Source organism: Rhipicephalus microplus, chromosome 1, assembly GCF_043290135.1.
Source record: "Rhipicephalus microplus isolate Deutch F79 chromosome 1, USDA_Rmic, whole genome shotgun sequence".
Lineage (NCBI taxonomy): Eukaryota > Metazoa > Arthropoda > Arachnida > Ixodida > Ixodidae > Rhipicephalus > Rhipicephalus microplus.
The window spans coordinates 246,091,512-246,117,545 of record NC_134700.1 but is presented as its reverse complement, the minus strand read 5'-3'; the positions used below and the strand labels follow the sequence as shown (position 1 = coordinate 246,117,545).

Sequence of the window (26,034 nt, the reverse complement as noted above, 5' to 3'; positions counted from 1 at the left end):
GACTTCTTGATGCAGACCTCGGGGAAGTTCGTCACAGTTTTGTGTGCTGATGTGGTTGAGCATTGCACACGCTCAACCACATCAGCTGAGGATAGTTGCACCCAGCGGCTTGTCCTTTTTGGAGCTCTCTCAAACCGAAACTGAGACTGGTTGGTAATGAATAGCCTGTAATTAATTATCTGTCATGAGCTGCAGCAATTGATGTGTCGTGTTATGACTAGCAAGCATGCAGCAACACAATGTGGGCAAAAAATGGGAGGCCAAAGTTTTTGTGTTGGTACCACTTTAAAGGTTGTTCTGATATCTATTGATTGCTGTTCTTTATTACTCCATTCCTCGTAGGTAAAAATCAAGCTCCTTCCATAGGATCTAAAATGGTTAACCTTTTACCAAGGCAGTACTGTAACTGGACTTCATAATCATGTTCAATATCACCAGGAAGTCGTCAGCTTATCGAAATAGGTTAATATCTTTGGGATCAATACCTTCACTCATGTATGAGTTATTTGATGGATGACAAGAAAATGTTACACAACACAGGTGCCACACATGAACCAATGAATATGCCTTCCCTCTATACAGAAAGCTTACATGTCATTGTAAGATACCAAGGTACTATGAATGAATGAATAAACTTTATTTAAAGTCCGGCAGCTTTCACCGGGCAAGCGGGAGAAGAGGGGATTAAAGATGAAAATTTTAAGGTAACATAAAATTTACAGAAATTCTGCAATTATCTTGAAATGACACCACTCCATTCTTTTTAGTACGAAACCTCCCTGTCTCTTTCTTTTATTTGTTTCTCTCTCTCTCTCTCTCTCTCTCTCTCTGATGCAAAAAAACAGTTAAAAATGTGGTAACAAATAAAACAGGTAGACTACATCAAGGGAAAACTGTCATACGTAGGGAAATTTTCTCTTTACAAGGCGATCACATCTAGTGAGTTTTTAACAGAATACTGGTTATCAATCTGAGGCCTATCGAGGTGTTAAAGGAGGAACTTGCCGAGCTGATGTTGCTATCATTGCATTTGCTTTCAATGGAGCGAAAGGGAATTCTCAACTTACCGAATTTGACGATGAAAAACTCAGCTAGACTACTACTTTTACATTTTTTCACTGCCTTGGCCATTTTGAGCATGTTCAAGTCACTATATACACATCCACAACGGTTCACAACGAAATCCGCAACAGTCCTACTGCTGGTCTTCTGATGAACAGAAGCTTTTGCTTTTATAACGCCATCTACATCTTCCTAAAGACAGCATTTGTGGTCCTCTTCTCCCATCTTTCCAGCAAGTCATCTGTTAAGGGCCAAAAGCTCGTGGGCCAAAATCTTCTGCTTAAGACAGAATCTCCTTCTTTGTGCCTCCAAGTTATTATCAGGTCATGCACCAATCAAAGTTATAGTATGCACTTACTCTGATTTGTGTCATAACTGAATGCTTCTTTTTGTGCACAGTTTGCAAATTCAAGGCACACAAAAAGTGTGCACTCAAGTCTCCAAACAATTGCAAATGGACAACATTGTCATCTGTAGGAAAAGACATTATTGAAGATGAGGATGGGGTAAGTGCTTGGTCTCGTATGGAGTCCAACTGCAATGAAACTTGGCACTCTGCAAAAAGTCTATATATAGGTAGTCTAGCTAGAGGTAGTGCTGCCTGATGAATGTCGCCCTCGAAATACAAGCGCTTACCCTAGAAAAAAAGCTTGCAAACAACGATGTTTTTGAGACCGAAACTATAAAAAATGACGCCATTACAGCTGACCAGAAGTGATGTGAATAACAGAAAAATCGTCTGCTCCACGCTCCTCGAGCACGCACATCGCGGGTGCACCCCTTAGTGTGTGTGTTTTTTGTATGTTAACTTAAGAAAGATGCTTGAACATGATTCTTATCGAACGCTGGTCCGGGCTTCCCACTGGTGGGTTTGCAGTGTCTGACTTAAGCGTATTGAGAAACGCTGCTTGACTCGAACCTGACTCCCATCGACTTCAACACGAACGTGTTTCAAACGTGCTGCCTTTAGGTGGTGCCAAGGCAGCACAAACCCACAGAGGCGTTTCAAACGCACTGCATTGAAAGCGGTTTCAACGCAGGAAAGAGCGATTCAGCGGCAGTGAGAATCTCTGGCAAAGAGCGACGTGGCGACGTTCTGTTGTAATCGTCATATCCGGTCGTGTCTGATTTTCCAGGGCACACCGCTAGAGCTCCGCGTCGTCTGCTCGCTGGCAATTAGAGCACCAATCATAAATTGAATACGCGACTGCACGATTTTTTACTGTTGTTATCGTAACTTACTGTATATTTACTACGTATCTATGGCCGTTTCCGCCCAAGTAAAATTTCATTGCAGTTGGCCTTTAAAGATGAGCTACAACGGTATTTCAGCTTGACTGAGTTTGTTATAAGTGGATATACCACTGAATTAATATAGGGAAAACTGAAGAACTGGTCTTTGCATCATATTTTTGTCACCAGCCTTTAAACTGCACCTATGCAGATGACACACGAACCCAATAATTTTTGTTAGGACATATATCCCACCGCACCACCTCAGAGAAGGCTTAGTGCCTTCTCATTTTCAAAGTAATGCCAAAGTACCATGCATTGAAGGCCACGACAAAGGGGTGCACGTTATTACCGGTGAGTGGTGATAATAGCATCTTTTCTAGTTTCAGTGTCAAAAACTTAATTTTTTCAAGATATTCATGACGCTTCTGCTCATATTCTAAATATAAGGTATTGTGCAGAAGCTCTCTCGTAGTTACACTGTCTGAAGCTAGGTTACACAGCTATTTCATTGTGGCACACTTCTTTGCACATGTAAAAATTTTCAAGCTAAATGCATACATCATTGAAATTATTATATGCTCATCAATGCTTTTTGTCACGTATAATGATAAAGCATTGTACAATCTACCATGTGCCTGGTCATGTCTCAAAGGAATGCAAAAAAAATAGTGATAGAAGTGAAGACAAAATGAATTGATTTTTTCTCACTGTGATTTTTGACCGTGGGCTCCAGATTTTAAGCTCATGAAACCATTATTGCCCATGCGACAAGAGCTGTGCAATCATTACGAATCTTGTGTGAGGTTGCAAAAGTTTAACTGTGCCATGCATCTGGATAACTCATTACATTATGCTGCAACACCCAGAACCTGACCATGCCTCATCAGTGGATGGAGGGCAATCTACCTGTCAGTGCGAAATGCTGTGTCTGTGACAAGACCTGCGGCAGTGTTCTCCGGCTCCAGGATTGGCGATGCCTTTGGTGTAGAGCCACGGTATGCAGGCTTTCCTCAGAGTACTGTTTTGTGCTTATTTATTTTCAATCATTCTCCTCCATGTTCGTTACAAACACATGGAAGGAAAGGTGACCATACATGTCGCCCCTCCTAGTGCACAAGCACTCATGGTAATCAAAATTTTTAACTCATGCAGGTGCATTCGGCCTGCAAGTCCCAGTGCCCCATGCAGTGTCCACTTGGTGTCTGTAGAGCTTCTGTGATTCCCCCAACTGCACTACACAGTACCGGGGGTGGGTCAGATGAACCATGGGAAGCAGTGGTGCCCACTCGTCGGGGCAGCATGGGAGCAGCCACAGTAAGTGCAAATTTTTCAGATTGCACATCCTCATAAACATTGAAAAGGAGTGCTAATTTAATTCTAGACAATAGCAGATATCCTGCACGCAAGTTGGAAAGCAGATTGGCTGGCTGCTTTTAGCAACTGATACTTATTAGCTGCTAAACTACTCAACTGTTCAATCGTACCAGTCACAAAACTTCTTACTTTTTGTATTCTTGCTTTTTGGGCCCTCAAAAACCTTGGCACTTGGTGTAACATGTGAAAATTTGGTCTCTATAAAGGTGCCATTGCCAAATAGCTCATTCAGAAATTCCAAACTTGTGTCCTGCCACGCAGTTGCAGGTTTTTCGGCATGGAGTTGATAATTCTCTTACATGGTGCTAGTGACAGGAGCATAGTGACAGGGACTAGGGAGAGGGACATAGTACCATTTCTTTCCAAATAAGAAAAGCCAAGTGCATATTCTTATGTTATTAACGCAGTAGTGTTAAAGAGCTTGTTTCACGGAAATGCCGTTAGTGTTGGCATCACCATTGTTGGTTGTGAGTGAAAATTTATAGTCTTGTCAGTGACTGAAAAATCAAGAAAGATGGAAAAAATTGGCCCTGTATTTGCATCTTATACTGCAAATGTCGACGAAAAACCATAGTTTTGTGTCTGGAGAGAGCAAACAAAACGTTTATTTGATGTTCTGTGAAAGAAAATCGGTGAATGGTATTCTGGAGGCGCTGGGTCAGAGTGCCTCGAACGTGCAGCGGAGGCGAACGAGTGCGTCAAGTAACGTCACACGTGAGGCATGAGCGCTATCTGGCAGTCATCTTGGAAAACAAAGCGCACGGGGGGTGCGCGCCCGTCTCGGGGGTGATAAGGTGTAGAACACAAGGCGACGGGTAGATGCCACCACCGTGCCATCTTAGCATAGCGTTGGAAACACTCACCTTTTCGTGCAGGCGTTGCACCATCAGCGCAGCGTGATAAGCGCTACGGTCCTTAGAATTACTTATGTATGCCTTTTCTAGTAAAAAGGCACACATACAGACTATTGACGCATTGTAATAGTGCCTCAGATATGCATAGTAATTGCTTTTTAATTGATAATCGCACAAGTACGAACACTGAATCTTGAGCAGTATTGGTGGGCACTGCGAATGGGGGCGGCGGTTTGGGTTATCGTTAGGTGCCGTTTAGACTTAAGGGTATCGTTAAGGGTGGACAAACAGACCAAAATGTTTTTGTCGAAGGTATTCAAGAAAGACTATCGTTTTTAATAAAAGAAGTAATAAAAATGAGCTGTTCAAGTTACAATCTGAGGCAGGCTATCTGTATGACAAACAGGTGTTTTACCACAGAGCCACACTGTTGCTTCAAGCTGCTTCAGAAAAAAAAAAACACTTTGTGTATGTCATGTAGTGGAAGGAGTTTCCGCTACATCACATACATGACATGGCATGTAATATTGTGTGGCAGAAGTGTATAATGTGAATTGCACAATGAGGAAGTTTTTCAAAGGCCCACCAATGAGTTTTTAAAGCACCCTGGCTTATTGATTTAAGTCATCATTACCTGTAAAAGTATCAACCAAGTGAGCAGCTGCATAGGTTCAGGTGTTGCCTTATGTAATGGGCTTTTCGCTGATTCACAAAAATTATGCTGTAGTGGGCACTTAACAATTGTACTTGCAGTATGCATTCTGGGATAGATTTAAATGGCCGATGTTACACACTCAGTGTCTATTTCCTTACCGGCACAGCTGAGGTATGCACCGAGAATCCAAGCCAGACTAGCCAAGAAAATGATGTGCACAAGTACTGATTATGCTATTGTTTTCTACTCTTGAAGGCAAAGCTCGAATGTTCTTTCAGTTTTAGCTTTCTAGGCATGCATAGAAAACCTGACCATAACACTTTACTCCATTGCCCTTAACACCTGTCAGAGTCAGGTAATTGTGTTGCCTTAAAAAAGTTATTTGGGCAGTGACATTGTGTCCCATAAGCATCATTCTCCTAGCAAAAAAAAAGTATTAAGCATCACACCAAGTTCCCTCAGTTTTAAAAGAATGCAGATACGTTTGATGGCAGAAAGTGTTTAATGAATAAAATATTACGTGTACATGATGCCTATTCGAGGTTGCCACAGAATTTTGCACGTCTTCTGAGTTTGTAGAACTTTTTTCCAACACATGTATATATTGTCTGGGTCTCTCGCCGTGATTAACAGCTGCTCCGAAGCACTGTCACAGTGAAGAGCCATATATATAAGCTGGGTTATGTCTTGCTTTCCAGGTCTGTGTTAAGCTGCAGACCACAAGTTTTAGGCCTGACAATCATTCCAAATGTTTTTGGAAAAAATGAAGAAATTTGAATGTGAATTTAGATATGCAAAATAAAATGTAGGCTTGTCACGCTTTCCTGCAGTATGCTCCATAACTCATGCCGACTCCTAATAAAGGCAGTAATGTGCATGTTGTGGCCTGCCTGCGATCATAACTGTGTGTTTTTTAATGTTTCTTATAAGACGTGCATTGTTTACTAGGATCCATCTCAGCAGGGCCAGCCAGGTAGCACACCTTTGCTGGTATTTGTCAACTCCAAATCTGGTGACAACCAAGGAGTACGTTTCATACGACGCTTCAAGCAGCTCCTCAATCCAGCTCAAGTCTTTGACCTCATGAATGGAGGCCCCAGCCTTGGGTAGGTTGCAATACTGCAGAGACACCTTTGCTGTACTAAGCAGTTATATGAACACTACAGAGGATTCGACCGGGTCAGCACAAGGCATCCTTTCATTCTGGGCTTTTAGCCGTCTAGCTGTCTGTTCTTGCTGTGCCTTGCCTAGCCTTGCCAAAAAGAATAATAATAATAAATGTGGGTGTTTAAAGTCCTAAAACCATTATATGATTATGAGGGACACCGTAGTAGAGGGTTCTGGAAATTTTTAGGACCTGGGGTTCTTTAACATGAACCTTAGTGTGAGTACACGTGGCCTCAAGCATTTTCACCTTTATTGAAAATGCAACCACTGTTACTGAAAATTAATATCGCAACCGAGGGTTGCGGTATTAATTCTCAGGAACAGTGGACGCATGACCCACAGCTCCTTAAGCTGTGGGTCATGCGTCCTTGGTGTATGTAGTAGGTAGCCACCTCTCATTTAGTTCTTGAAATGTCGGCTAGATGACGGTACTCATCATAATCAATATACTCATCATTATACTCACGTACTCATCATGATACTCGCGTACTCATCATAATACTCACTTACTCAACATAATCAATATATAATGAAAAGATGCGAGATGGTGGTACTTGGAGTGTTCACTAGATGGACGGACATACAGACAGACAGACAGACAAATGGACGGACGAATGGACAGATTGACCCACAGTTAGACGAACTGACGAATGCACGAACGAATGGACGGGCACTTCGCCCCACTCATCATAATTCAGTCTGTGGATATGCTGTGATTTTTAAAGTTACTTGCATTTATGTAAAAAAATGTTATGCCAATATTTACCACATTGAAGGCCGGAAGTATTTTTGATGCCTGAAACACACTGTTTAATACCTAAAAATCTTGCCTCTACTCATAACTTGTGAGATGAGACCAGTAGGCTAGTAAATGGAATGTTATGCCTACAAAGTGGAGTGTCATCCATGTATGTGGCTTCTCAGTCGTAAGAAATAACTGAGGAGCTGAGAGCAATGCAAGCAAAGGTTCAGGTTCTTTGACGACCCTCTTCATCATCACAGGAAGGGTGTTTTAATTCTAGGCAGAGTACAGTAGCATCTGGGGGAACCTTTATTCAGGACTAACCTAGTACAGCAATTGCGGTTCAATGTTTCTCAACCGCAACATCAGAAAAGAAAACCGAGTCAAAGATAGGATTTAGTCCATCCTCATTCCTTTGCACTCTGTGTACGTGTTTCCACAGAGGATTTCGATGCATACTTTTCATACTCAAGCCATCGTCGCCATCAGTGTACAATTTTCATGCCAGGCAACACTCACACAGGCTAGAAGCTTGGTTTGTTTAGTGTCGAGTTAGGCATATAATCCACATAGCCCACAGAAAACCAACAGATAACTCTTGATGTTACAATAACAATAATATTTATTGGGGTAATAACGCCCCAAAATTACTATATGATTATGAGAGAGGCCCTAGTGGAGGGATCCGGAAACTTTGACCACCTGGGGTTCTTTAAAAATATCCACCTTGATCTAAGCACACGGGCCTCAAGCATTGGGCAATGCTTACATGATTCAGTGGCTCATGTAAGCACATAATCGGTATGGCTTGTTCATTCTATAACAGTAATAATGGCGATGCTCATTGCATCATACTATATCTCAATTAATAAAAAGGCCTCAGAAGAAGAACCAGGGCTGTCAGTTCATGTGGTAAAGGCTTAAAAGGCTGAGGCTCCTCAAGCTTTGTGATGGTGCATGTCTGAGACTGCTGATCTAACCAGGCTGCGTCATTCGCTTCTGTTATGAAAGTTTTCTATGGTCTTAAATAGTGTTGCGTAGCTCTTAGTGCTTCAAGTGAGCAGAAGAGTATCCTGAAGGGCGAAATGGTATATGTTACTGTGATGAAAACGTTGGCAGCACATTGCTCGTTGGGTGGCTGTGTTCCGCTCTTCGATGACTGTGGGATTGTCATGGCATATCCAAAGCTTTCGTGATCAAAAAAAAAAAGAAAGAAAGCATGCGTCAGTGAGCCATTAGCCGCACTTCTTGAAAAGGAAATGGCGTGCTTGTTGGGTTAATGATATTATCTAGACACGTACTTGACGTTACGTTTGTTACTTCCTCTCCGTGACTATGGGACCCTCCTCTTTTTAATTATTTTTTTTCGTATATGTTTCCATAGCAATAAGCCAACACACGGTTGTTTGTCGGCGCTTGTGTTGTTTTTTACCCTCTGTCCCATTATTACGTGGTTTTTATCACTGCTTCAAGTGTGCCTTTGAGATAATGATCAGACTCATTTGGTGGGCTCAATTAAGTGTTTGGTGGTCTTTCTTATTACATTGGTTTAAGCTATGGGAGCTCCATACTAAGATTGCCACACTCACTTTATGGTCCTTAGTTCAGAAACCAAATGAATGACTGAAAACAGCACTCTTGCATAGTCTATGTGCAAATAAATTATCCCAGAAATTTTACAACCTGTTGATCAAAATAAATTATTATCCTTGGCTTGATGCTACTGTTCGGGCAGTCTCAAAGCATATGGGTTAGGTAAGAAGTTTTAGTAGACTGATGCTTTGGGCTGACTTTGATAAGTTGATTTTACATATTGAAGTATGAACAGCACAGTGTCCTACTTTCATAAGGGAGGTTTGAAAGAAATCTTGTCATTCGTTATATATATATTTTTTTTCAATGTTTTTCTGTATATATTTTTCTTTTGTGGATAACAAAATTCAATTGCTAGTCAGCGCTTCTCTGCTTTTGTGTGCCCATGTGGAATATCGCTGTGTTTGTACTTCATAAGGTGCAACATTATTCATTTGAATTATTTGTGGTTGCTGTCAAAGCCTGCCATGTCCCTCATTCGTTGGCACTCATTCAAATGCACATGCGTGTGCAGGCTTCGAATGTTTCGGGCTTTCGTGCCATTGAGGGTGCTTGTATGTGCGGGAGACGGCAGCGTGAGCTGGGTGCTAAGTGAGATGGACCGGCTGTCACTGCACCGCCAGTGCCAGACGGGCGTGCTCCCACTGGGCACAGGAAACGACCTCGCACGAGTGTTGGGCTGGGGATCCGTTTGTGATGATGATGCCCAGCTGCCGCAGCTGCTCGAGAAGTACACCCATGCAGCTCCACGGCTCCTTGACCGGTGAGTTTCGCTCTCTGCTCTAACACCTAATCAACGATTGCCACACACGGCATTGATACCACAATAATCAATAATTGATAGCCTCCTTGTTTTGTAAAGCTGACTGGTGATGTGACATCAGCTGAGCCTTAAGACATATTTTGCATGAGGTAGTGAGCTTGAAGTAGTAGATGCCATGGCAACGAGTTGGCCACCGTAGCACAACTGGTAGTACAATGCACGTATGGTGTGGATGCTCCTGGTGTACCTCCCGCCAGTGCCAAGTTGTTTACTGTTCATTTTTATTTTTCTTGTCACTTAACGATGTTTATGCTTCGCTTAAAACCTAAATTTTTTTTGCTATTCTTTCTTTCTCTTTATTGTAGGTTGGTTTCACGATGATGTGATGAGGCATTCATTGCAATGTTGAAATCAAGCAATTCTAGCAAGTTTTGGAATCTATTCTGGAATTTCTGCAAGAAAGTAATAGCAGTGATGCATATATGGGCCATGCTCCTTCACTCCCAAAAATTCTCTGATATATAAGAAGATCTAAAGTGTAGTATTTATTCCATGGGCCATTGAAGGCATGTCAAAGTTTATATATTTTCTGTGTCAAGGTGTACTCAGAACTGTGTATGCAACTGGTTTTGCGCACTCTAGTTGGCTTGGTGTGCTTATTTATAAAATGATTTCTTTCATGATGAATCTTGTGACAAGTTTATTTTAAAAGAACAAGAGCCAAGTTAATGAATACTGCTAAACTTTCTGCAGTGTCTGAAATTGAACTTTTTTTTTGTCTAGGTGGAGCATTATGACTTATGAAGGGACCATGCCACTGCCTTCCAGGAAGATGTCCACTCCGGTATGCCAACATATTCAACAAAAATTTTGCGTCTTGTTTTTTTTCTGTTGCGCTGAGCAGCTTATCATGGCTGGAAAGCTGGTTTGCTCTAGCACATCGGTCAGTTAATTGGAGATGGTTTCATAGTGCCCAGTCCCACTTTTGATTTCAGTGAGTGCCAAGTGAGGTGGGATCTACTCTGGTTTTTATGTAAACATAGCTGGCTACATGAGCACATAAAACCGCATGCACCATTCCACTAAATCTTCGCTTTGCACTGACTGTTGTATCCGTTATAGGTAGTTAATGAAATAGGTTGCAGAAGGCATGTAGAAAGCAGCCAGCTGGTGCACAATTTGAATGCATCTTCTTTTCAGTATGACCAAATCGCTGTTTACGAAGACTCCGTGGTTGCTCATCTATCGCAGATACTGCACTCTGATCAGCACTCAGTGGTGATCTCATCAGCGAAGTAAGAATGCATGCCACATTTCCCTTAATTATTGTTTCTCCTAGACATATTGGTTGCTTTACCATTGTAGCATTGCTTAACCTTACAATCAGTATTATTGTGGGAATGATCAGCTTATTCTTTAAAACCTGCCGTAGTGAAACCTAGTGGCTGTGGCATGGTGCTTCCAAACATGTGGCCGCGATTCCTGGTCTCAGTAAATACATGTAAAGAGAAGGCAAAGTTCAAAAATGCTTTTGTACTTAGATTTAGGGGAATGTAAAAAACCCTAAATGGTGAGATTTAATTTGATAGCCTTAATCACAATGTGACCCTTATTGTTTAAGCAGCACTTAGCTACCGTCCTAGTCACCTGGGAGGCAATTGAGAGCTGCCACTGAGTAATGTTTGTCAATGCACAATTTTTGGGTGCTCAAAGTTCACCCGCTTGAGTGGAGTTCACCCAAAAAATGTTATGTTCATGTTCATATTTGTGTGAGCAGTTGTTGCATGCCTGTTTTCTCTTGCTTATTGTCAGAGGATCTCACTCATTCAGTGCAGCATCATTCTTTGCCATCTGTTGGACATTTACTCTGCAGAGTGCTGTGTGAAACTGTGAAGGACTTCATTGCCAAAGTTGGTGCTGCCAACTCCTGCGGTTCTACTGAGATTGACAAAGACTCTATATCACATAAGGTGAGTGGAGATGAACAAACTATTCCAGGCATTTCTCAAATTGCCAATGGCAGTATGAAGATGGTGCATGCGTTACAGTTTTGCTGTTAACAATAAATGTGAAAGCTACAAAATTTATGAACTGTCACTGCACTCAGGCAGGGGTCCACACCACAGCCCTGTTTGATGCCAAGAGGAACAGCTTCATCAAAGCTGTGCAACAACTTGTGCACACTGCAGCATTATGTACTCATCCTACTAGTACATAGTCATTTAATACCCTCATCACAGGGGCATCCTTGAAAAGCCACACATTCGATGGCCTTCGGAACACCACGACTCCATCAACTCGATAGAGTTGTTGCACTGCTACATGTCAATTTTTAACACCCGTTAAGTGGTTCGGGCATTTGTTGTAAAAATTACATTGCCCTGCAGATCTTTATTTTGATTTCCTTGTCATCAAAAATTAACTAATAATAATCTATATAAAAGCAGATATTATATGTATTGCTTTGGTTTATACATTTGAATAAGTTGTTGGTACATTGTTATACATACACACTGAGTCTATAGGTTGTTGAGAAGCGAAGCTGTGATATCATTTGCACCATTCAATGCAGCAGCCAGACTCAGTAAAAGGAGATCTGTTGAGCAGAACCGCTGGTTAAATGAAACAGCTGCCTCTGATATGATTGGCTTTGTACTTGTAGTCTGCAACCCTGTTCATGCTTCATTAAATGAAACTTCTTTTAAATGGAGCATATTTCCCTCTTCTCTTCGAGTTCTGTTTAATGAGAGTCTACTGTTTTCTCAACAACATAGGCACACCAATGTTGTCAAGAGTATGTACGGTTTATGCATTTGAAGTAGCAAGATTTATTTTCTAGAAAATTATTAAGACGCATATATGCTATTTGTTTGGCATACTGGTTTGATTTTTTTTCTTTTTAACTGAGAGTATGAGCACGTTATATGCAAAGGCACATTTGCACTCTTTCTACTTCCACTGCTCAATGGCCATCAGGATTTCGATAGAGTTGTATGGTGCTCTGTTGATTTGATAGTCTGTTAACTTGGCGGCCTGCTGAAGTGCCCATGTAGCAGCTCGAACTTCACTTTTGAGTCAGTGGACTATCGGTTGAAAACAAACGCCCACGTCAAATAAGTATTATCGTGCTTCTGTGCTTCCCAAGATACCTAATCAATATAAGTCGTTATCAATGTTGCTTGTTTATCTAGTAATGCTGTTTCATCAATAGCTGTGCTTCCTCAGAAAAAAGAAGTTGCATAATAAGTGCAATTTTGCTCAAGACAGAGTCAACACAATTTGTGAGAGAGTGCAATACTATCACACTCTCATTTGCATATTTGTTAGCCATAGTGTCATAATGTATGAAATCGTACAACACAGAATACAGAACGAAAAACGAAGAAGCACTCACATACTTTGCCCCCGGCTTTCCGTTCAGTTGTAGCCATTTTGTGTTTGACAGGATACTATACCATTGTATAGTAGATGTATCATGTTTGCATTGAAGTTGGACCTATGAAATTGAAATTGAGTTAGAATGCTCATTATAGTAGAATTGGCATGTTCTTTTACAGGCATTTGCTATATCTGATAAGCATTTGCAATATCTGAATGTTGCTACCAGTACAGCAGTGGGAAGGTTGTTGTCCATATGGCAAGCTAGGAGTTCTTGTACAGTTGTGGCTATTGGTTGTAACTGCTCATAATTTTCACTCATTCTGCGTCTACTAGCTGCCTCTCTTTACTTGGTCTGGTACATAGAGAAAAAAATGTGCCTTAAGCATTCTTAAAATTCTTGTTATATAGATTCTTTTTTACATTGTTTGAGAATGAGTATAATGAAAACTAAATTCACATTTATAGATGGTACCAGCAGTCTATAAGTTGGCAGATACATAGTATTTAAAATATGCCTGATTTTCACCAGGTGACAGCATTTTGCAGCTGCTGACAGAGGAACAATGTAAATATGGCCAGTCCAGTGTAGTCATCAGTATTCTAGTATATATGTTATCTCAATCCCACTTTTTTTTGCAATTATTGCCTTTATATTGAATAATGTGAGAAGTTTAAGAGCTGTTTTATGATGTTTCAAGAACTGTTGTCAGGGATCTTGTAAGTGCTGACAATCTTACATTGAGTATGATGCTGTTTATGTCAAGGAACACTACAGCCTAGTGCTTATTGTTCATGCACAAAGCAGATAATTTGCTTTAAGGTTTTAATCTGATTCAGCCTTTACTCAAGAAAAGTAGGTAACTCAACCACATCTTACTGGCAGGGGCATTGAAAGTTCTTGGCATGCTAGTCGTAAATTCAATGCACATTGCTTAGGTACCAAGTTGAGCCAATGCTGTGACAGCCATCCCTAATTCTTAGGAAGCAATCAACTCTGCCTTTGTGGCAGCAGCTGCTCTGGTTTTCAAGTAGGTGTAGACGGTCTTGATTTACTGTTATCATTGTTCAACAGCATCGGCTGTGCACTGTAGTATCAGGCATATGCTAGCCAATGCGTTTTGACAACTTTGTAACAGCCTTTTCTGTCTGGAATATTACATGAGCAGTGCAAAGTTCTCAATGAAAAACTGGACTCCTTGCTGAAAACTCTGAAAGAGGAGTCACTGGCCATTGAGCAGTCTGAACCCGAGGCACAAACTGGCAAGAAGGAACCCGACCAAGACAAAGACGAGAATAGAACAAGCACAGCCCTGAAGCCAACAAAGGTCAGCTTTGAATGTTAATTTGCATTACGGTACCACCTTCTCAGTATATGATTACAGAGTTACTTACTGCAGTATCTGATGCATGCCCATCTACAGCCATATTTGTTTAAATTGCTACTGTGCACGATGTATATGTATACATATAATGTTCCACGATACAATTAATTTTGATTTTGTAGATAAGATTAACTTACTCAACAATATTGTTACAGATGAATATTAAAAGTGCACACCATGCTGTATAGCTCAATATAGTCATAATGAAGGTTATCACTAAGGTATAATTACAGATGAAACTCGATTTAACACTACTTAATTTCATGAAATTCCCAACCTTACAAAAAAATTTCCATTCATCGGCAGGTGCCCATTAGAGTTCAGTGCTATCCGCTCAAATTACTGAAACTAACTCAGTGTTAAACACAATTTTATGAGCATTTTTCTGAAATAAAAGTGTAAAAAAGCAATTTCTTTCCAATTTTGATGCACTCAGGTTTTTCTTATAGCATGCACTCTAATGCTAGCGCATTAAAGCATCTAACTGGCCTGCACACCACAACTACAACATGCACGAAACAGTGGATTCAACATTCAGTAGCACTCTTACATATACATCCTGGTGGTGCTAAGGGTGGCAGCAGTTTATTGGCCTTTTAGGTGCCCCTATAGGAAAACCATGGGGATTTCTTTTCTTGTTTCATTATATATGAAAAAAAAGACTCTCATTGTCCTCTCTCAACTACTTCCTCTGCTTGCTTGTAATGTCACTACAGTTGGCCTCCCAGTCTTTTCATATCAGCAACCTTTCATAGCTTCCAAGTGATCGGCTACCTGGACTGCATTTCCTATACTTAGGAGGCGATGCCCAGGTTGCCTTCATGGACTTTTACATACCCGGGCATGAATAAACCACAAATACATTGCTAGAGTAGCTTTTTGGTATTGCTATGTCACAATTTCAGGTTTAGAAGAACCAAGACGTCCTTTTCTCAATTTTACGAACTTCCTGATTTAATGAAGTAAATTAAATTTTGGTCGTCAGTTTGTTAAATCAAGTTTCAATTGCAGTCATATCATATAAAAAAAGTTAACACTGGCACCCACACAACAGCAAGATTACATCAGATACCACCTAAGAGTGATGCTACAAACAGTTAGTTCGACGTTCAGTAAGCTGTTTATTCTCTTATAGCACAAATCCTGTGCACATAATATGCCTGCCTGTGGACCTCCACAGGCAAGCGTCTGTCTTCTAAATAAAGCTCTGTACGTCATAGTCTCTCAAGCTTTGCTACAGGCTGACAAGGCTAATTATTGTGATTATGCATTGCCTCTCTATGTTAACTGCAGACAGCATTTATACAACGAGAAGCTCTCATGCTGAGGGCCAACAGTCTCAAGAAAGCAGTTCGGCAGATTATTGAGCACACTGAAAGAGGTCAGTCTATCGCATTCACCTCATCCATTTCTTTTTTGATTATTATTTAGAAACTTCTTACTGTACATTAGTTATATAAGTTTGTGCTCAGCAGGAAAACTATTGTTTCTTTTTAATTATACAATCGAAATTCTTACAGCATCCTAAGCAGTATCTACTGGCTGCATCTTGGAGTGATAATGCAAATGGCCGTGGAGAAACAAAAGAACAAAATGTGGCGTTAGCTAATCTGTACGGGGGGGGTCAAACGTTTCCAGTCCACGCTCCCATAGGAATACATGAGATAGTGGCCTCGGAACTTTTCACCAGCCCTGTACTTTCCTTGTATAAGGCCAGCACTGATGTTATATTGAAACTGAATGTCACAGATAGCCTTAACATGCCATCTCGATTGTCTGTGCCTTGGGCAAATGTGGTTAATGCTGTGTACTTTCTGTAACCATGCATAGTGGAAGTTTTTTTTCTGCCTAATTTGTGAAAAGTTATCCCCAAGATCATGAATGGGGACCGTTTTTGTGACATTTAATTTCATTTCCCATTCTTTTCTAAGCAACCATAGTCTCCCTGAGTGGCTAATTATCTTACACATCAAATGAATGACAAAGGCTGAAAGAATTTAAGAGTTCAATACATGTCTTACTGTGTGAAGGTTGAAATGAACAAACAAGGCAAACACTGATGTCTGCTAACTGATCCACTTTTCACTTCATGGAAAGAAGCGTTTGTCTCTGATGAAACAGAAATGATAGGAAAAAAATTGAGATGGCATGTGTGCCCACCTCACTCAGTGTCCAACATCATTCGTGAATATTCTTCAACATGTCTTACGAACAAAGCTAAGCCTATGTGCTTGCCCTAGCTTTGCTCTGAAAGAACTGTCAAGCTGAAAGCACATGGTGCTATTGATGTGCAGCTAAGGAGGTGTGGACGTGATTTTTTTTATGCACACTCTATGGTGTCCATCACAATATTGTGCAGCCATGTGTTGCTACTCGAAATATAAAAAAGTACATCCTACGGTGCATTGCATGTGGGTCCTCTAGTAAGAGGTCAGAGTGCAGTTTCTAATGGTCTGGCTTCTTTGAATGTTCTACACATATTGGCGAAACATTGTCTTGGCACTGCCGACAAAAACACATGCTACTGTTGCTAACATGGCTTTGCATATAGTGTACACCTTTTTCTTTTCGCTGTCACTGTGTAATGTTCTAAATGGGTAAAGGAATATTTAGCAATTATGTGAAATTCATTCCAATTGCTATGTTCGGTAATTTTAACAGTATGCACTACTGATGCAGAAATTCACAGAAATAATATCATTGATATATATGTCTTGCAATATGTCCTGAAATATGTCTTGCTACTCAGAAAAGATGGTGTGGATGATCTGCCGCTGCACTTTTTCATGCGGGTGCTCTTGCCACAGTGACAGGGCAAACATTCGCCACAAATTACGCTTTTTGCTCACGAAAAATGTGCCATGTGGGTCTAGCTTAAGTCACACAAAAGCTTGTGGGTGGTTCACTTAAATTTCGTTTTCTGACCTTTCTGCCTAAAGCCGTGGATGAACAGAATGCCCAGACCAAAGTGCGAGAGGAGAATGTGGAGGATACAAACCAGAGTGCAGAACGAGCTTATCAGGAAGAAGAGAAAGGCCTTGAGGTCCAGGCACTATGGACGGACCTTGTGGATCCTGGAGGAGGAAGCAGCCCGGCTACAGATGCCGAGTTGTCAGCAGAGTTGCCTGTGCTCACTACCAGCTTCCATGAGTCATCAGAATGCTGGGACCCCTGGGGAATTGCAATGGGACAGAGTGTTGGTGCACCGCTCAAGGACACACTACAGGTACGGTTAGGAGTAGAGCTCGCTGGTTTATAGAGAAAGCTGTTTCGAGGCATGTAACGTGTAGCATATAACATTCAAACGAAAGCAAGTATATATTCACTAAGCTTCAAGCTTAGTGTTGTGGCTCCCTGAAAGGTATGTCATGTGCAGCAGGCGTTTAACACCGCTTTAGACAACAGAGATCATCAATAACGTTAAGCATTTCATCTTCATAGCACAGTCTTTGAAACACTTAACAAACTTGCTCATATGTTCAATAAGGAAATGTGAATACGCAAAGCATAGAAATCTACATTCCTAAATGTGATGTAGCTTCACCATATACTGTGCAAGCGGTGGAGAAGTTAGTATTATATTTTAACAGTTCTTGGTCTACACGGCTATGAATAGCATCATATGTTGCATGGGTGTAGTATCTGCCTTAAAAGCCCCCCCCCCCCTCCCTCAACAGTATTCAAGCGCTCATTGTCCAACTTTCTTTACTTGCGAGTTTTATAGACTCAAGAGTGAGCCGGTTAGTGCAGCAAGAACAGCAGTGCTGTCTAAGGTTATTCCGGCTAGGAAATTCAAAATATGAAAAAGGAGACGGTTATTCTCAACTCGATCTTTGCAGGTTCACCTGATATTTCACTTGTGGCTGACGTTGCAAAGTGCCGCCAATAGGATGAGCTGAAAGCTCCTAAATAGCAAAAGCTTCTGTAGGAATTTGGCTCTTTTATCCAATATATTGATGATGCCTTTGTGACAGTGACAAACAATGTTGAAAATGGGGCAGCTTGCAGATGCCTCTGCATGATTTTTGTAGTTTTAGTGGTCTTCATTGTTGTGATAGCATCTGTTATAATGCTCTTACATATTTCTCTTAAGTTTGAAAACTATATTGCGTGCAGCGTCCCCTGCTCACTTCTTGCAGCATAGAAGCATTCAGTGCATAGTTTGCCTGGTACTCCATATTGCAAGGGAACACATAAAGGTGTCACTACACTCAAACCTGGATATAACGAGTCCGTATATAATGAATCCAGATATAACAAAATATTGGTTATAACGAAGTAAACGAAAAATAGTGCTGCAATAGATTTAGTGTTAAGAATAGACCTCTATAAAGAATTTTTGAATATAACAAAACTTATTTTCATGTAAGATGCAAGTTTGTTATAATGAGGTTCGAGCGTGTGTGATGTGAACCCTGGAGGTAGTTTCAAACTGAAAAAAAAAAAGAAAGAATAAAGAAAGAAATGAAAAGCCTAAAAGCATGGCGCGTTTAGTGAGAGAGCATGCAAAAGAAAAACTAAACGTAATAATATTCTCTTTTGATGCAATGGCACAATGACATCTAACATTAGGTTTGGTGGGCCATTGGTAGGCCTTCACTCTTTTTCATCATTTTCACTCATAATAGTTCTGTGCCACTATGCTTTGATGTAAAGTGCAGTGATGTTGGCACTATTGCTATACTTCTTCACATTTCCTTCTTGAAGTGAGTGAATTTACAATTAAGCTTGATTATCTTTCAGCTGGGTGAACTTTTTTGCATTGCAACTAAAGTGGCAGCAGAGAGACTAGTCGTAGCCTGTAAACAAGAAAAGAGAGTGAGGGAGAGGCATTGTGCTTGATGGGTTTTTTTTCTTTCAGGTGACTCTGGCCACCATCGAGGGCGGTCTCAGTGCAGACAGCTCTCCATGTCCATCACCCCGCTCTCTAATGGCCACTCCTTCACCAAGTCCTTCACCATGCAGTGTGTCGCCACAGCCAGCCAAGGAAGAGTGTCGGCCACAACGGGAACTTCGCCGGTCATCACTGAGTCCGTCATCATTGCATCCAACCAGCCTTGCGCTGACGCCCACAACCGAAGAAGATGACGATCACTCATGGGGAAGTCCGCAAAGGACCTCGAAAAAGAACAAAGGTAAAATTATGTCATTCAGCACTATATTTGCCACTTATCTATAGCTCAGCTCAGCCTTGTAGTGCAGAGGAAAGTGTGGCCACTACATAGTGCTAAACTTCAACAGAAGCTTACTTACTCGTCCCCTGGTATAAATACATGCGGTTTTAACAGCAAATGGTTAAATAAAGGAATGAAACCCAAAAAATATGCGACATAATCACATAGAAGAGTGCTGAAATCACTAGTGGATTCACAGGCTTGCTATTGTTCTGTTGCTTCATATACTCACATTATGCCTACATCTGTTCTTTTTCAAAAAGTTCTTAGTTACTCATTCCTTTACTTCAAAATAATCCACTGATTACCTACTTCACTCACATTGGAGTGCTTTGTGGTGATGTGGGAGCCTGGAGCAGTTGCGTACTCGAGACAGCTCATTGGCCATGCATTTTTGGTTCGTGCTGCCTGCACGCTCCTGATAACCTGCCCACTCTTCGCCTCTTAAAAACTATGCTCTCAACATAACCAGAAGTAAACCATTTGGGGCATTGCCTGCATATGTCACAAGGCTAGATCCACTTTCAGCTTGCAACATCCTCCTCCGCCTGCATTGTGGATGCTCTACATCATGTGTACTTAATCTCTCTGCCCCAACGTGCAGGTGAAAGCAAGAAATGCTCAGCATCCAAAGCAAGTGGCAGTGCTGCAACAGCACAGTCGCCCACGGGCTCCCGACGCATCAGCAGCGGGAGCACTCTGAAACACCTGGGCCTGTCATTGCTTCCTGGCGAGCGAAGCCCATCGGAAGAGCTCCCGCCGTCTTCCACGCATCCACTGAGCACTTCTCCACAACAGCCATTGCAACTGCAGCAGCCGCAGCAGCAACAGCGCACCTTCCCCATTATAAACCCTCTGGCGTCTCTGCCCATGTGGCCCAACCTGAACCGCGAGAGTCTGGTGGGCAAGGTGCTACTGGCCAATGCCGATGCACTCTGCGCGGCCGCCTCTCCTTTGATGGATGTTGAAGATGTCTCATTGTAAGTTTCATTGTATCGTGAAATTCTCAGTAATCATGCTCGCAATATTATTTGTCTCAGAATTCGAGATGTATCCCATTCACCTTTGAACATATACAGTTAAACCTGGATATAATGAAATCGACAACTTTCCAGAAAAAATTTATGAAAAAATTTTGTAATAGTAAGCTGGTCCAGTACAAAAATTTAAAAAAAAAATGGCAGCATATCCACGGAGTGAATGATGGAGAATGGGGCAAAGGATCCGTCCGGCTTTCATTCTTGCTTGCGTCTGTCCATGCGTCCGTCTGTGTGACCATCCGTGCGTCCATCCGCCCGTCCGTGCATGCGTCTTTTTGTGCGTCCGCACGTCTATCCGTGCATTCATCTCTGTGTTCGTCCATGCATCCACCCCTGCGTCCATCCATGCGTCCATCCGTCTGTGCAGCCATCCGTGCGTATGTCCATGCATCTGTCTGTGTGTCCGCTCGTCCATCTAGTCAACACTCCAAGTACCACCATCTCGCATCTTTTCATCATATATTCCGCTTATAGAAGCACCGCCATCCAGTGGACATTCCAAGGACTAAACGAGAGGTCGCACATGCAGATTTTCTTACGGCTTGCGCTTCGTGTCTACTTCCCACCTTTAACCACCTCGAGTTCATGACATATGCTAGTTCACTGTATTCATGCCACTGCGGCGCAACGCTCGCTTAAGCTTTCTAAAACCAAGAAGGTTACGCCCAGCAAGTATAACCTAGTAACCCTTTCTTGTCAGATAGTGCTCCATGTACATGCCAATGGTTGCTAATGGAGAGAGAGAGAGAGAAATTAACATTTGTTTAGAAAACAGTGTTTCGAGCGAGGCCCGGTGTCACCCTAAGGTGGGAGGGTTCCCTAGTCAGGAACCCCTCCGACTTCGACTGCCCTCTTGGCCTTGGCGACGAGTTGTCGCTGGTCTTCCAAGTCCTCGAGGATGATCTTGGCCTCCCACGTTTCCATTAGTTGGTCATCGTTTAGAATTCGGCTTTTAGTTAACGCGCACGCTGCGAATTTTTTATTGTTCAACAACGCACAGGAGAAATCTCCCACCGGCACCACCTTGCAGGTCAAAACGTAAAACATGTTACGCACTACAACGAGGTACGGACCGGTGCCGCTTTAAGGAGCTTCGCCTTTAAAGAAATAAGCGCTAACAAAAAGGAAACTGAAGGCAGAGCTAACCCAAACACTTATATAGTGGTAAAAAACTGTATTATTATTGCGATAGCAATTATATAGACACTCTCAGCGGGTTTTAGCGAGTTTTTGCAGTCGCCGCCATTTTTTGCAACAAGTCCAAATTTGTTAAATGCCTCAGTGCATAGTAACTTTTACGATCAGGTGAAAGTGCATGAGCACTACTGAAGCCTCTATCACGTGGAGGGCAAGCATACAATAACATTCCCCCTGCGTGTTAGAACTGCCGTCGAATGCTCAAACAGATAGGAAGCCACCCGTCTTGAATGAGCACGAAAAACACAAACCGGCGGTTGCTCAAGTAGCAAAACTGAACTTTGATTAAATGTTTTAAATGTATTGCAATGAATTGTAATGTTACACACAAAGTAGTACAAATGAACTATTGAAGCTGTGAACAGTGTTAGCAATTCAACTATACTATGTCCTAAGAAGCACTGAAAAGCTAACACCAATGTATCAAAAAACATATACCATACAAACAAACCGTTGTTTCATTGTTATGTTCGCAATGCATTATTTTTGGAGCATTCTTATTTTCAAATATGGTATAACTGTCAGTTAAAGCGCACGAAAAACAGACATGACAAATAGCCATACTTATGCGCTGGGGAGCTTCAGTAGTTCTGTAGTGTGAGCATATATAATATGTGAGAAGCTTGACGTTTTCTGTTTCTCTCAGGGAAGGCTTTGAAGAAAAGTGTGTCATGAACAACTACTTTGGCATTGGTCTGGATGCCAAGATCACTCTTGAGTTTCACAACAAGAGGGAAGAACACCCTGAGAAATGCAGGTAAAGCTTTATTCAGAATTTTTCATTGTGATTCTCCAGGTAAAAAAGTCGATGTAAAGATGATGAGAGCACCCTGTCTACTGTAGATTCCTGTTGCAGCAGTGGGCATGACATGCCTTCAGGGGTCTTTTACATTATCGCAAAGATGATTTGAAAGCGTAAGAGGCCGGACTGAATAATCATGTCAGAAATCGAGCCGTTTGGCCAGTTGCACCTCAATTCGGGAACGTCGAGCTTCCTCTGGCTTTGCACGCACGCCTTTCTGACTTACCACACCATCCACTAGGCCCCTGTCTCAGCGCCTTTTATCACTTCGCCTTTTTTTGTTGCTCTGTCGGTTTCAATAGGTTAAGTCACGCATAGAATGCTTTTAGAACTTTTCAAGTTTTGCAGTCAATGCAAATACAAAGCAGACATTTTTGTTCATTTCTGTGTTGACGCTGGCTATTTGCTTATGGCCATCTTCATCATCACAATAATTTTTTTTTATCCTTAAAGGCCCTTTTCAGGGTATTACATAATGGGGGAGGTCATAAGCATCAATAACAGCATGGTCATTAATACATAATTATACATAATACATTCAGTTAATACATAATCTTCACATAAATCATATAAAACTTTTTGCCCTAAAAGCAGCTGATTACTGTATTCTGGGCACTGTCAAGACGCGACAAAAGGTGCTTCCCCATGCACTTCATTAAGTATTTCTGTGAATATAATTCCTGCAAGTGTAAGCCAGTGCCATTTGTAGCTCAGGGGGTGAGTGTGGAGGACTCTTTTTGCAAGAGGGTGCCATGTAGATTGAGATCTTTCACGTGGGGCTGCAGCTGGTCAATAAACCCTCGCATTCTAACCTTAGGCATTAAGTATGCCAGTAGGGCGTCAAACACGTTATTTGAAGGTTGTGCATTCAGATCCCTTTGGCGAAAAGGATCATTTTTCGTCCACAATTGATTTCAATGTATATCACAATTATTATTTTACAGTTAAAGACAACAATTAACATGCAGTATGATTCACTTGGCCTAATTGTCAGTCTGATTAATTTTATCCTGTCTAACATATTAAAAACCGATTGGAAAAAATTTTCTTTTTTTTTGTTCATAATCAGATCATGGTTCTGGCACATCAAATATCTAGCATTGAAATTATGCTCCAGTGGAGAATGATTTCTTTTTTCAGTGAGTTAATCATGAAAGTAAAAAGAAATGCATAGGAAACTTAGACCACAAATGAAAAGACTAAGAAAGGCATATGTGCACAGCAGATCCTTTATTCATGCTTGATGTTTTCTATGAACATGAAACCACGAGCCCACCTAGTCATCCTGTTAGAAATATTTTGTGAGCTGGCACAGTTTGTCCAAAATTTTTGGTTTGTGAGATTACTACGTGCTGTATGTACTGCAGGTCTCGAACCAAGAATTTAATGTGGTACGGTGTTCTGGGTGGCAAAGAGCTGTTGCAACGTACGTACAAGAATCTGGAGCAGAGGGTGCAGCTGGAATGCGATGGACACCGCATAGCATTGCCTTCCCTCCAAGGCATTGTGGTGCTTAATATTCCCAGGTAAGGGCCTTGCAAAAATGATTACCCTCTACGGTCAATATTCAATCACAGATCATAGCAATTGTATGAAGTGGCTTTTGATAAAGAATTTTATCAAAGCATCTGTAGAATACTGTTGCAATAATACCGAGTTATGTAGTACTGGTGACTGCAATAATTAATGTTGGGTTGCAAATTAAAATGCTGTATATAGCTGAGTACCATTGTTAGAGATAAAAATTATAGCCTCCTTTTGACAAAAATAATATGCTTATGCCATTTATAAATGTATAGTTGATGATAGAAAATTATAGATTACTTTGATTGCAGCAAAAGGCCTCAAAATTAGGTTGACACTTATCTGTAGACAAAATGTAGAGAGGGCGTGATAACCTAAACAAAATCAAGGCACTGTCACTCACTTAATGAAGTACTATCCAGTGCCAGTTCAGAGCATTACTGTATTTTCCAGTGAAAACAATTGTGCTGGGCTGTCAGCATCTGATCTTGCTATATGCCATCAAATTGAAAGAGGATTGTAACGTGCGTCCCATTTCTTGCCTGCTCATATGGCATATTTCGCAGTTAGTGGACAGATGTGGTGAACCAGCATGGCATTCATACTTGCTGCGCAAACGGCACAGAACTAGTTTTTCTGGCATCAAACCTCGTCTTTCTTTCTTTTTGTTCAGTTAAAATGCCGCAGGCAGTCACGGCAGTGGTTGCTAATTTAGCATATTGTGTATTTTTTTTTCCTTTGCAGTTATGGAGGAGGCTCCAATTTCTGGGGTGGAAGCAAAGAGGATGATGTGAATATATTTTTGTCATTTTTGTTTATGCGCTGTAGCTGCCCCCGCATTATAAAGAAGAGTATACAATGCAGGCTCTGTTAAAAATAAAAATAAAATATTTGAGTTTTAGAATTTAAAGTGTATTTAGCATTTTGTTGCTGCAAGAAAATGGCAATTGTAAATTCTTGAATTCAGAATGACATGTCATTTATTAGTTAGTGCTAGCAGAGCCACATATAACTGTATACTAAGAAAGACATTTGCAAATCAGAACTTCCTAGGTTATTGCTTCATAGATTGTCGCATCATGAATTAAAACATATCATTATAACATACTACTTAATCAAACAAGCATCTAGGTTCTATGCGTATGAAGTACGAAACAAATCACCTGAAAAATGAAAGCTTTAATTGAACTGCAAAGCTTGTGTCCACCAAATATTTTACAAGCATATGTAGGTTCCCTGCCACAGTGCGGTCCTTATGTTTTCGTGTGGTGAACATAAAAGTGCACATTGTGTGTTTTTACAGCAGCCACTCTGGTGTTCACTTGGCGGCTAAACATAGGCCAGAATGGAAATTTTTTCAGTTTTATCATCAGCTGTATGCACACTAGTGCACTGTATATAGTCATATGAAAGTATTTCTGGCTTAAAGTAAAACTTCTGGCTCTTGGTGGATATAAAAGTTTGGGTTCTGTATGAAGCCAATCTTCCTGGAAAAAAAATTTGTCATGCACTTCACATTGAACACACACACCCATATGTGCGTAGCGGGGGCAGTAGTACTCGCAACTGCCTGAAGACCCTTCTCAAATAAACTGCCGTGTGCAGGCAGTTCCTTGTGCAGTCTCACATATTCCATGTTTTTCAGACAATCAATTACAAATGTCAATGTGGCCAATTCTTTCTGTAAGACATTAAATTCCTAGGAATTAGAGAAACATGCAACGAAACTTTGCAACTGCTAGTTTAGAAGAAAAATGACTTATTGTCTCCATCATAACTTTTGTAAACAAGAACTCGGTCTAACATTTTGTCATTGCCATTCTTTGCAAAAACAGGTCTGTAAATGTCTTGCGTCATGATGGTAATTATGCCAGCTGTGATTGCAGCTTGTTTATAAGTCCTACGAACATAGTTTGGATTCTGTACGTAATCGCACTGCTAGAAATCCGGGGGTCAAATTTTTTATAGTGCACATAATAGCTGAGTAATATAGCAATCATTCAGTTTGGGCTGTGTGTCCAGATAAGAAATAAAGGCAGCCAAGTGAATTAAACAGGCAGTTTGGCCAGGGAAAACATATGGGATGTA

The 26,034-nt window shown here is 41.2% G+C and overlaps 1 protein-coding gene across 2 annotated transcripts in view; it reads left to right on the top strand.

The window, feature by feature from the left end:
- The window catches only part of LOC119185401 (diacylglycerol kinase delta), a 184,901-nt gene that overhangs the window by 113,057 nt on the left and 45,810 nt on the right, over positions 1-26,034 (top strand). For both annotated transcript variants that reach the window (XM_037434436.2, XM_075892061.1), the window contains exons 7-22: positions 1,462-1,568; positions 3,165-3,293; positions 3,451-3,612; positions 6,130-6,287; positions 9,198-9,446; positions 10,230-10,290; positions 10,647-10,741; positions 11,320-11,416; positions 13,994-14,152; positions 15,503-15,590; positions 17,149-17,435; positions 19,071-19,344; positions 19,988-20,363; positions 22,267-22,377; positions 23,790-23,948; positions 24,691-24,736. In XM_037434436.2, coding sequence (XP_037290333.2) covers positions 1,462-1,568; positions 3,165-3,293; positions 3,451-3,612; positions 6,130-6,287; positions 9,198-9,446; positions 10,230-10,290; positions 10,647-10,741; positions 11,320-11,416; positions 13,994-14,152; positions 15,503-15,590; positions 17,149-17,435; positions 19,071-19,344; positions 19,988-20,363; positions 22,267-22,377; positions 23,790-23,948; positions 24,691-24,736 — 2,558 coding nt within the window. The remainder of the gene's footprint in view (positions 1-1,461; positions 1,569-3,164; positions 3,294-3,450; positions 3,613-6,129; positions 6,288-9,197; positions 9,447-10,229; positions 10,291-10,646; positions 10,742-11,319; positions 11,417-13,993; positions 14,153-15,502; positions 15,591-17,148; positions 17,436-19,070; positions 19,345-19,987; positions 20,364-22,266; positions 22,378-23,789; positions 23,949-24,690; positions 24,737-26,034) is intronic.